The sequence below is a fragment of the Kogia breviceps genome, chromosome 10, assembly GCF_026419965.1.
Source record: "Kogia breviceps isolate mKogBre1 chromosome 10, mKogBre1 haplotype 1, whole genome shotgun sequence".
NCBI lineage: Eukaryota > Metazoa > Chordata > Mammalia > Artiodactyla > Physeteridae > Kogia > Kogia breviceps.
Window position 1 is genome coordinate 21579109 of NC_081319.1, and position 13051 is coordinate 21592159.

Here is a 13051-nt window from a genome sequence, read left to right on the forward strand (position 1 = left end):
TTACTTAAGAATGTTTTTAAAATTAAAATATTTTATATTTTAACTTGTTTATAATTATTGAGAATTGAATGGTATTTCCATTCTACCCTTAGAGATTACTTTTCTCCTCAAATTATCTTACTCTTTTACCACTGGCACTGAAGAGAGGTGTTTTGCAAAACAAAAACAAAAAAACCCTCTTCCCCTTTGTTATTAATAATCTATTAGTATTAGAGATTTAAAAGTTGTATTTAGAGAAAACTGAGATTATAGTTTAAAAAAATACTGAGTACTAGTTTGCTTTCAGGAGCTGATTAGTAAAATGTGACACAATTAAGATTTAACAGTGAAAAGTTTTAGTTACCTTTTTGCAATTTTTATACATCATGTATTGGTGACATTTTCAATTTCTAATGGGTTTTTCTTTGAAGTGTTTTAAAATAAATTAAGCAGGGAATTTTTCTCTTAAAAGTTAACAGGCCTAAAATTAATCTGTTTTAGTAAGGTGTATGTTGAAGAGAATGTTAGTTTTTTTTTTTTTTGCAAACTAACTCATCTGTTAACTTTAGAATATATAAACAAGTATTTTCAGTCTCAGTATTATTTTAAATTTAGTGAAATGATCAGAGTGAAAGAAGAGAGCAGCAGCATTTCTTCCTTGAAAGATGAGTTTACTCAAAGAATCGCAGAAGCAGAAAAGAAAGTTCAGCTAGCCTGCAAAGAGAGAGATGCTGCTAAAAAGGTAATGGAAGTTTAAAATAATATTAAATAAACTCTACAGAGACATATTTTTTTGAGGAATGCATTATTATTTTGGTACGGGAAAAAAGAAGTAAGGTTAAAAGGATACCATGTAGTATATTAACACTTAAATTTTAGATTTTTCGCACCTCTAGGATTACAGACTTTTGATACTTTGAAAAAAATCTAAGCCAGTATTTGTATAATTTATGTGTAAGTCCTTGCAAGATATATAGCAAGGATCTTTAGAATAATTTTTATAAATGATAAGTCCATCAAAATAAATAACACTTAAATCTAAATGGCACTCTATAAATTTAAAAAATTGCCATTACTCTCATTTGTTATTTTTCCCTTCCACTTCAAACATATATATATATATACTCCTTCAAGTCAAAGTAATTTTAAAATAACAATTCCTAATGATTAGTGACATTGAATATTAGAATAAAATGTTGATTTATTCTAATGTAGGATTTCTCAACCTCAGCACTACTGACATTTTGGGCTGGATAATTTTATATTGTATGGGAGTGTCCTGTGCATTGTAGGGTATTTACCAGCATCCCAGACCCCTACCTACAAGATGCCAGTATCACCTTTCCCTCCTCTACCCCAACCTAATCCCCCCTCAGTTGTGATAATTGAAAATGTTGCCAGACATTGCCAAATGTCCCCTTGGGAGCAAAATTGCCCCTGATTGGGAACTATTTGTTCTAATTCTTATAATTTGGAACAGTTGGCTGTTTCAGATATTGGTAACCAATTAAGGTTAGTAATTATTGCTTGTATCCCAAGTATTATAACATTTCTCAGTATTTGCCCTTCTGAGGTTGTTTTCCCCCTTCTTGATGAATGTTAATGTTAATATTTATAATTTTTCTCTATATATTCTTACAGAAAAGAAATATGATATACTTCTGTCTGCTTGGTTGCTTTAATTAACAACTTTAATTAGTATCATTTTAGGCACTAATAATAACCTGAGACTATCTAACCAACTTAACTCTTCATGTTCTTGCTCTATTCCATCTGAATACAGTACAAAAGGTAGATTTTAAGTAATATTTGTCTTTTGTAGTGCACTTTGAATTATAGATCTAAACTAGATCTAAACCATTAATTATAGCTGGAAAAAACTTGTGTCCTACGTTTTAATACATTTTATGTGTACTGCCATGTATGAACCCCCTGCTTAGGATCCATAGGAAATTCAAAGGTGAATTTAATTACCTTAAGTGAAGAGTTTGCTGTTCTACTGTTGGAAGACAAATGATGTTAACAAATGTATAGTAGTAGTCAGTTGAATAAGCACTTTGAAATGGTATCATGGAGGATGAATTCTGATCAGAGGAACTGAGGAAGATTTCATAGAAGACAGGACACTCTTACTGGACCTTGATGGATGAAATTTTGACAGTTGGAAATGGACATCAATGTTGTGGATAGTTCAGAGCATGGGCTTTAAAGATTCAAAGACCTGGGTTTAAGTTATAACTCTACCTCTTTATAGCTCTCTGACCTTCAAAGTTTACTCAAGCTTTCTCAGTCTTAATTTTCTTATTTGTGTAGCTGAATAGTACAAGTGCCTCCCTCCCACGATGTTGTAAGGATGAAATGATAACGGATACAAAGCATGGTTTAAATGCCTAATAAATGTTAGTTTATTTTAGCTATTTTTAGTTTCAGAGCATCATAAAAACCAAGTTTAAAATCATAGGACACTTTTCATATCACCATACTTCTCCATTGTAGTTTTAAAAGATATCTTAACATGTTTCTGCTGAATCTCTGCTTTATTAAAGTAGATCGAACCTTATGAAATTATGTTTTTTCTCTCCGTTCACAACATGTTTGTAAGTGCAGTGAGTTTCAGATGAGGAAAAGGAATACAGTGAAAAATGGAAATATACTAGTTGAATGTTTCAAAAATAATGCTTAACCTGTAGAAAATATGTGTAGAGATACTCAAAAAGTATTGTAAGTTAACTTCTTCTCATTTCCATTTCTATATTAAAACCTGTTTATGTCTGAATTTAGGTCTTCTATGTCATTTTCAAAGTTGTTCACTTACTCTTAATTAACCAAGGTAATATAAACTCAGGTTAACAGTACAAAACTTATGGATTCTTATTGAGAATGTGATTATTTGGATATGGAAAAACATTGAAAAATATGCCCAGAATGAGAGTAATGCTTTATGTTACTCATATTCTTTCTTTTTTAATTAGGAAATCAAAAGTATAAAAGAAGAACTTGCTACCAGATTAAATAGTAGTGAAACGGCAGACCTTTTGAAAGAGAAAGATGAGCAGATCCGAGGGTTAATGGAAGAAGGTATGTAAAATATTTAGTTGGTTATGAAAAATATTGTGAGAACAGGAAGATACCACGTGACTTAGCTGCTGCTTCTTAATGAAAAAATATTGGGAGCAAGAACGGTTTGGACTTACACATCAGAAATGGTAGGCAACAATTCATGGAAGGATGGGGAGCAAGATGTAGAGAGGTAGAGGTATACTGTACGTAGCTTTTTGTTTCTAGGGAGGTAAAAAAATAACTCCTTGAGAAATAGAATTTTGTACTTTCCTAAGAAAGCTTCTAACAGGTTTTAGAGCTCTCATTTAAACCAAGATATTTGAAAGTTATAATTCTGGAGTTTCTATAATATCTGAATCTCTAGCTTGGGTACTATGTGCTATCATTTTATTGTTCTGGCACTTGATAGTGAATTTTTTCTTACATTCATGTTTTAATTTTTTAGTTATTAAGTACTTTCTCTATGAAAAGATTAATAGTTAACAGGGTTATGAAAATTAAAGATTCTTCATGAGATAAAACTTTACAGTTGGACATTGAATTAATTTCTTTCTGTAATGTCATAGGAAGGAAGGTAGTTTTGGAAAGGAAGGTTAAATAAATTTTTCTTTTTCTTAAAGTTTTTTAGTTATAAGAATAATGCTTGCTACTTGCAGAAAATTTTGAAGTTATAGAAAGTATATGAAGAAGGAGAAAAAATAGATCATAATTCAATTTTATAAGGAAATATTAATTTCTTCTAGTTCCTTTTTAATGCATTTTATTACATTTTTAAACATAATTAAGATCATACATCTAATTTGCAGTGTTCTTTCTTTTACATTTCCCTATGCCATTAAATGTTTTGATACCATTATTAATGGCTGTGTTAAAGTCCATTATATGGATATATTATAATTTGTTTTACTCTTCCTAAGGTTATACATTTATTTCTAAAATGTTAATATTACAAATAGTAGTGGGATGAACATTTCTGTACTTAAATCACTGCACTTAAGTGAATTTCCAGAGTAAGTGTTTGAGGACAATTGGAAATAATCACTTCATTTGAAAAAATTAGTTTTACCCAATTTTTCTTTTTCATTTATTCAGCTAATATTTAACAGTTAATATGTCAGATATTGTGTTTGATATAGTAATAAATATGACACATTCCCTGTTCTTTAGGAACTTATAGTTTAATGAGAGGGAAATATAGGTACACAGAATTATAAAGCAATCTTAGCACTAAAACACATGAAACACATAATTGTATCTCAGGACATCTTGCAGTCGCATACTGTCTTGTGTTACAACATTAGAGACTGAGGGGACGGCTAATAAGTACATGGTTTCATAATTTTTAAAAATTATTAAGAGTATTAATATCAAATTTCACTTTGTTGGAATTTACTAATTTAATCAGGGAGTGAGCTGATGTTTTCTTTTGCTTAATGAACTTCTTTATAGAGAAAATAGAATGATTTCATCTATGGGTCTGTTCACATACTGCTTCTGTATACCCTAAAAGTATTTTTAAACTCAGAGCTGAAAGAGCTGAAAGTCTCAAAGCTGAGAGTGCATTACAGTGAGTAACTGATTACTTCATTACCTAGAGTCATCAACTGTTAACATCTAGCCACACCTCCTCCATATCTTTCTGCACACGCATATACTACCCTTTTGCCAAACCACTTGAAAGTAGGTGACAGATATCATATCATTCCACATCTAAATTCTTTTTTTCTCCAGCTTTATTGAGGTATAATTGAGAAATAAAAGTTGTATGTATTTAAGGTGTACAATGTGATTTTTTATATATGTATATATTATGAAATGATTACCACAATCAAGCTAATTAATATATCAGTCACTTCACACACTTTGTGTCTGTGATGAGAACACTTTTAAGATCTACTCTTCTTAGCAAGTTATAGATGTACCGTACAGTACTATTAACTTTAGCCATCATGCTGTAAATTAGATCTGTAGAACATATTCATCTTACATAATTGAAACTTTGTACCCCTTGACCAACATCTCCCCATTTCCGCCACCCACTAGCCCTTGGTAACCACCATTCTGTTCTCTGCTTCTACAAATTCAACTTTTTTATATTCCACATATAAATGAGATCATACCATATTTGTGTCTGGTTTATTTCATCCTCTGGTTCATCCATGTTTTCACAAATGGCAAGATTTTTTTTAAAGCGAAATAATATTTTATTTATATCTATATTTATATTTTACCTATATATCTGTCTATCTATCTATCTATCTATCTATAGATCTATCTATCTGTATCACATTTTCTTTATCCATTTATCCATTGACGGAAACTTAGATTGTTTCCATACCTGGGCTATTGTAAATAAGGCTGCAGTGAACAGGGGTGCAGATATCTCTTTGAGATACTGATCTCATTACTTTTGGATATATATATTCAGAAGTGGGATCAGTGATCATATTATAGTTCTATTTTTAATTTTTTGAGGAGTCTTCCTACTGTTATCCATAGTGGCTGTACCAATTTACATTGCCACCACTAGTACACAAGGGTTCTCTTCACATCCTCTCCAGTATTTATCTTTTGTCTTTTTGATAATGGCTGTCTCAACAGGTGAGAGGTGACATCTCATTTTAGTGTTGATTTGCATTTCCCTGATGGTTAGTGATGTTGAGCACCTTTTTGTATACCTGTTGCCCATTTGTATGCCTTTTTTGAGAAATGCCTATTCATGTCTTTAGCCCATTTTCAAAATTGGCTTAATTGTTTTTTTGCTATCAAGTTCTGTGATTTCTTACATATTTTGGTTATGAATCCCTTATTAGTTAGTGTATAGTTTGCACATATTTTCTTCCATTCTTCATACTGTCTCTTCACTTTGTTGTTTCCTGTGCTGTGCAGTAGTTTTTTAGTTTGATGCAATCTCATATGTCTGTTTTTGCTTTTGTAGCCTATGCTTTTGGGATCATATCCAAAAAATTATTCCCAAGACTTATGTCAGAAAGCTTTTCCCTTATGTTTTCTTCTAATAGTTTTACCGTTTCAGATCTTACATTTAAGTCTTTAATCTATTTTGAGTTGATTTTTGTATATGATGTGTGATGGGGTACCATTTCACTTTTCTGAATATGCATATCCCAATACCGTTTATTGATGAGACTGTCCTTTCCTCATTTTGTGTTCTTGGCATCCTTGTTGAAGATCACTTGTCTGTAAATACGTGGATTATTTCTGGGCTGTCCATTTTGTTCCATTGGCCTATATGTTTGTTTTTATGCCAGTACCATACTGTTGATTACTATAGCTTAGTAATATGTTTTGAAATAAGGAAATGTGATACCTCCAACTTTGTTCTTGCTCAGGTTTACTTCAGCTGTTTGAGGTCTTTTGCAGTTCCGTTGGACTTTTAGGGTTGTTGTTTCTATTTTTGTGGAAAATGCTGTTGGAATTTTGATAGGAATTGCATTGAATCTGTAGTCTACTCCTCAATTCTTCAATCTGCATCTCTCAAGGACAAGTACATTTTTTTCTTGACGAGCACAACATCATGATCACACCTAAGAAAGTCAGCATTAATTCAGAAGTGTATTCCAGCATGTATTGCATCATTTATCTCAATTGTCTCTAAAAATAACTCTCATACCTGGTTATTTGTTCTGCCCCAAAATCCAATCAAAGTTTGTTCATTGCATTTGGCCATTATGTTCTTTTAGTCTTCCAGCAATCTAGGATTTCTTTTTCATGATATCAAAGATTTTGTAGAGTCCAGTTGTCCCATTGAATGCCCCATGTTCAGGAATTTGTCACTTTCTTCATGATTAGATTCAGATCAGATTTCTAGTAAGAAATATAATAGGTGATATTGTGTACTAACCACTCCATTACATCAGTGGACTCATAATGTCAGGCTGTAGCACAATTAGTGATGTCAAAACTGAATGTTTGGTTAAGATGGTAACCATTCTGTATTGTAAGAGCACATTTTTTTCCCTTTGTAATTTATAATATGTGGGAGTGATTCTTTTTTTGGGGGGGAGTGATTCTTTAAGACTGTAAATATCCTGTTCCCACACCATCCTTCTACCTAGTAATTTTAGCATTCATGGCTTATGCTGTCCAAATCAGTTTAACATTGAATGCTACAGCATTGTGATTTTTCAAATATTCTGTCATTTTATGTCACTGTTTAGTTAAAACATTCTATTCACATTCTTAGAGAATCATCATTATTTGAATTTATACTTTTTTGCCATTGCCAGGAGAAAAACTTTCAAAACAGCAGCTGCATAATTCTAACATCATTAAGAAATTAAGAGCTAAAGACAGAGAAAATGAAAATATTATTGCAAAGCTGAACAAAAAAGTTAAAGAGCTAGAAGAAGAGTTACAACATTTAAAACAGGTGAATATTAACCATTCTCTGCATATATATATTGTTTTTACTTCCAATATGAACATATGGCTATGGTTTATAAAACATTTGGGATGATTTATTGAGGTATATCATTTGGGAAGAATTTTTCAAGCAATTTAATAATGAATGTTGGGACTTCCCTGGCAATCCAGTGGTTAAGCTGCCACGCTTCCATTGCAGGGGGCGCCGGTTTGGTCCCCAGTCAGGGAACTAAGATATCACATACCCTGTGGCGTGGCCAAAAAAAAAAAGAAGAAGTGAATGTTAAGGTTCTTCTTTGTTATTATAATACTTGAGATTCGTGGAATACAATTATTTCCTGTGGTGTTTTTTTATTGAAAAATACCTTTGTTTTTATAATATAGGTCCTTGATGGCAAAGAAGAGGTTGAGAAACAACATAGAGAAAATATTAAGAAACTAAATTCTATGGTAGAACGCCAAGAGAAGGATCTTGGCCAACTTCAAGTTGACATGAATGAACTTGAAGAAAAGAACCGAAGTATTCAAGCTGCTCTTGATAGTGCATACAAGTAAGAAAATGAACAAGTGTGCAACTCGTTTAAAATCAGTTATCAGAGCAGGATGTTGAAGAAACACTTTTTCCATTATCTGATCACTAGTAACATTTATAAACTTACCTATATATGAACTTGTGACTGGTTAAAGCAAGTTCGACAGAGTCCTCACTGTCGTCACTGTTTATTGTGTGGTGAACTCTTCCTCATTCTGTAGATCTCATGGAAATCTACCTGGAAACTTCATTAATTTGGTCATGTAATTAACTATATTATTTTAACTTAAAAATCATCTATTTAATTTTTTAAGAGAACTTACTGATCTCCACAAAGCCAATGCTGCAAAGGATAGTGAGGCCCAGGAAGCTGCTCTAAGTCGTGAAATGAGAGCTAAAGAAGAACTTTCTGCAGCACTGGAGAAGGCCCAAGAAGAAGCCCGTCAGCAGCAAGAAACATTAGTGATTCAAGTAAGCATTACATGAATAATTAGTCTTTAAAATCTTTGTGCTTCTGCAAAATAAAGAATCTGTTAATTTGAATCAAACCTTATGTAGTGGCACATGTGTTACATTTTCTTTATAATCCTGTTGGGCTTATAAATCCTGTTGGGCTCATTTTCTAAGAGGACTGGATTGTGCCAAGCTTAATCAATTGTGTGTTTTTTAAACTGTTGTTAAAGTGATGCTTACATTATACCAGTATTGCTTATTTTTGGGGGGGAATTTCAGACTTATTTGAGAACACTATGAAATCTAGGGATGTTCTTACCAGGGAAATGCATGAATGCAGATAAATACTAAACATTGCATATAATTTCAGGAGAATCTGTTTAACTCCTGAGCTCATTCATAGCATCTGTGGGAGTCCATGGACCTCAAATGAAGGAAGAAAACCAACATTTGTCAGGCTTTGTCTTATAAAATCATCATTTGATAGATATTTGGGTTATTTACACTTTTTTTTTTTTTTTTTTTTTTTTTTTTTTTTTTTTTTTTTGGTGATACGCGGGCCTCTCCCATTGCGGAGCACAGGCTCCGGACGCGCAGGCTCAGCGGCCACGGCTCACGGGCCCAGCCGCTCCGCGGCACGTGGGATCTTCCCGGACCGGGGCACGAACCCGCGTCCCCGGCATCGGCGGGCGGATTCTCAACCACTGCGCCACCAGGGAAGCCCCTACACTTTTAAATTTTATTTTTATTGAGGTGTAGTTGATTGATGTACAATATTATGTAAATGTCAGGTGTACAACGTAGTAATTCACAATTTTTAAAGGTTATACTCCATTTTTAGTTATTATCAAATATTGGTTATATTCCCTGTGTTGTACAATATATCCTTGTAGCTTATTTATTTTATACATAGTAGTTTGTACCTCTTAGTCCCCTCCTTTTAATTTTCTCCTCCCCCCTTCTCTCTTCCCTCTGATAACCACTAGTTTGTTCTCTAAATCTGAGTCTGTTTCTTTTTTGTTATATTTACTAGTTTGTTTTATTTTTTAGATTCCACATATAAATGATATTATACAGTATTTGTTGTTCTCTGACTTATGTTACTAATCATCCATGTTGTTGCACATGGCAAAATTTGAGTCTTTTTTATGGCTGAGTAATATTCCACTATATATATACCATATACTATATATGTATACACACACACCATATATATATATATATATATATATATATATATATATATGTATGTATATATCTCCATTCATCTGTTGATGGACACTTAGGTTGCTTCCATATCTTGGCTATTGTAAATAATGCTGCTGTGAACATTGGGGTGCCTGTATCTTTTCGAATTAGTGTTTTCATTTCCTTTGGATATATACCCTGAAGTCTTTACGCTTTTTGGTTATTATGAATAATGCTGCTATAAACATTAATTTACATATTTTTGTGTGAACACATATTTTAAATTCTCTTAGATACATACCCTTGGGTCCTATGGTAATCCTATGTTTAACTTTTTCAGGAACTATCAAACTTTTCCACAGCTGCTAAACCATTTTATGTTCCCACCAACCATGTATGAGTTTCTCTACATTCTTGCCAGTATTTGTCATTGTCTTTTTTTTTTTTTCATTATAGCCCTTTTAGGGGTGTAAAATGGTATCTGAGTGTGGTATTGATTTACATTCCCTTAATGATTAATGATGTTGAGCATCTTTTTATGTGCTTATTGACCATTTTTGTATCTCCTTTGGAGAAATTTATTCAAATGTTTAAATCCTTTGCCCATGTTTTATATTATCTTTTTTATTGTTCATTTGTAAGAGTTCTTTATATATTCTGCATATTAGACCCTTATCAAATGTAGGATTTGCAAATATTTTCTCCCATTCTATAGGTTGTCTTTCACTTTCTTCATAGTGTCCTTTGATATACAGAAGTTCAATAAATTTTGATGAAGTACAGCTTACCTATTTTTTCTTTTGTTGCTTGTGTTTTGGGCATCACTTTTTTTTTTTTTTTTTTTTTGTGGTACGCGGGCCTCTCACTGTCGTGGCCTCTCCCATTGCGGAGCACAGGCTCCGGACGCACAGGCTCAGCGGCCATGGCTCACGGGCCCAGCCGCTCCGCGGCACGTGGGATCTTCCCGGACCGGGGCACGAACCCGTGCCCCCTGCATCGGCAGGCGGACTCCCAACCACTGCGCCACCAGGGAAGCCCTGGGCATCACATTTAAGAAACTGTTACCTAATTCAACATCATGCAGGTTTTCATCTGTTTCTTTTTGCAGTTTTTATAGTCTTAGTTCTCACATTTAGAACTTTTACATGTGAATATCAAATTATTCCAGCACTACTTGTTGAAAAGACTGTTCCTCCCTCATTGACCTCAATGTACTTTTGATTTAATTTCACAGGGATATGTAAAACATTTACATGATTCCAAAGTGTGAAAGCTGTATAACAAAATATATTAAGATAACATTTACTTCCAACTTAGCCCCTCCCTATTCCCTTTCTTTGCCTGTAAATAACCATTTTATTAATGTTTCTATTTGTAAATGCAAGAAAACATACATATCTACATTTACTTATATACCCCCCCATATATATACACACCTACACTTATACACACATTTGTTTGTATCTCTCTCATCCTTCCTACATAAAATATAGTTTACTATCGTACTGTTTTACAGCTTGCTTTACTTACCTAATAAACATCCTGGTGATCATTCCATGGTAGAGCATAGAGCTTTTTAGAAAATTCCTTTTTATAGTTTTATAGTATATCATTTTGTGAATATACCATTCAGTCAGTTCCTATTAATGGATATTTGGGTTGTTTCTGATATTTTGCTGTTGTAAATTACACCATGGTCCATACACCCCTTGTGTTTCTGCCACTCCGTCACTGGGATAGATAAAATATTAATATTTTAAATTAAAAGTACTCAAACATAATAACAAAAAATTGGGGGAATGGGAGATAGTATATGGCGTTACCATTCAAAAACTCATCACCTTTTACAAGTCCTGCCAGTTTTGTGTATTAACTTCTTGTCCTTATTTCCATGTACCTATTTTTTATAATTGATATATATATATAATTTTACAGTATTTTCATTTAAGATTAAGTTGTACATTTCTACATGTTTTTTATGTTCATTTTAATTTTTATTGGGTATATTCATGTTGTATCCACATTTACAAAAATAAATGACTGCTAATAGATATTAACAATATTTCTTGTTTTGTTTGTTTTTGTTAGTCTAGCTAACAGTGTAGAGACCATCTTTGTATGTTTACAGATCTGCTTCCATAGAGTAAATTCTCAGGACTAGGACGATCAGATGAAAGAATGTAAGAAGTTTGATGATTATGTTGCCATAACGCTTTCCAAAAAGGCTGTAGCAGTTTACAACCTGTGCAGCTGTGTATGAATATAGCAGCTAGTTTTTATAGCTCATATAGCTCCTATCACATTCTGCCTTACACTGCGAACGTTTATGGATGCATTGTCTTTCCTCCTATATTGTATGGCAGTGGCTGGGCCTTATTCATATTTATATGCTTTGTGTGTGTGTGTGTGTGTGTGTGTGTGTGTGTGTGCGCCTTATCGAGCTTTCCTAAGTACATATTGAATACATATGGCTCGGGGATTGCCTGAAGAATGGGATATGTGGTAATCATACGTAAAAGCTCATTGGATGGTAAAGAGTATTCTACATGAACACTAAGTCAACACCATACAAAATATGTAGTTAGCAGGAAGTTATAGATAATGTTGTGATATTGGTTGTGATAGTGTTGTTGGTTCTCCTAATACAGGTGGGGGACCTTAGGCTGGCACTGCAACGTGCAGAACAAGCAGCTGCCAGAAAAGAGGATTATTTACGTCATGAGATCAGTGAACTCCAGCAGGTACTGTCAGAGTTTCCCTAAACACAAATCTGAGATGCGTTTTTCAAGACATAAAAAATGACTCAGTGGGGTAATGTTCTTAGAGTTGCAAAGATTACTCTCATACTTACCATTTGCTGTATTTTTGTGGCTTATGTGAATAAAGTCAGAGTGGGCACCTTAAAAATGTGTAAGAAAAGCCCTAATTTTGTTTTCTAGAAAATAATTTTATCATGATAGATATGTAGTATATTCAGTATTGTTTTTTCATTTGTAATGGCCGATTTGTTAATTATTATCAGTCTGATTACTGTGGGGCAGATAAGCAATGCCTAGTTTTTGTGCTACTGCTCTGTTAATTTCAGTCAATGAACATGTACAGGAAAAGGGGGAGAAAATGCCCCTCAGATTGATCTTTCTGTTTTTATAAATACTTAGAAATATTTGGACGAGGAGGCAACAACCGGAAGGTTTGGATGATACTGTTTATTATCTTAAGGTATTCAAAGGCTGTCTTTATCTTAGAAATGCTCTGTAAAGAAGCATTTATTTAGTTACTCTGTTGCACAACTTAACTGTAACTTAAGGATTGAATAGTTAGAAAATAATTTAATTAAAAATCATTTTATCTTGGAGAAATAGTTTTTCCCAGAAATCTCTCATAAAGTTTCTTTGCTAGCATTTTTAGTGTTTTTATTGCTGTCAGTAGTAATGACTTAAGAATCTCATGATTCAG

General features: G+C 33.1%; 1 protein-coding gene across 2 annotated transcripts in view; it reads left to right on the forward strand.

Annotated features, from left to right (window-relative positions):
• The window catches only part of TMF1 (TATA element modulatory factor 1), a 30877-nt gene that overhangs the window by 6405 nt on the left and 11421 nt on the right, over positions 1–13051 (forward strand). For both annotated transcript variants that reach the window (XM_059075710.2, XM_059075711.2), the window contains exons 4-9: positions 595–721; positions 2952–3057; positions 7287–7429; positions 7807–7973; positions 8269–8425; positions 12244–12336. In XM_059075710.2, the coding sequence (XP_058931693.1) occupies positions 595–721; positions 2952–3057; positions 7287–7429; positions 7807–7973; positions 8269–8425; positions 12244–12336 (793 nt within the window). The remainder of the gene's footprint in view (positions 1–594; positions 722–2951; positions 3058–7286; positions 7430–7806; positions 7974–8268; positions 8426–12243; positions 12337–13051) is intronic.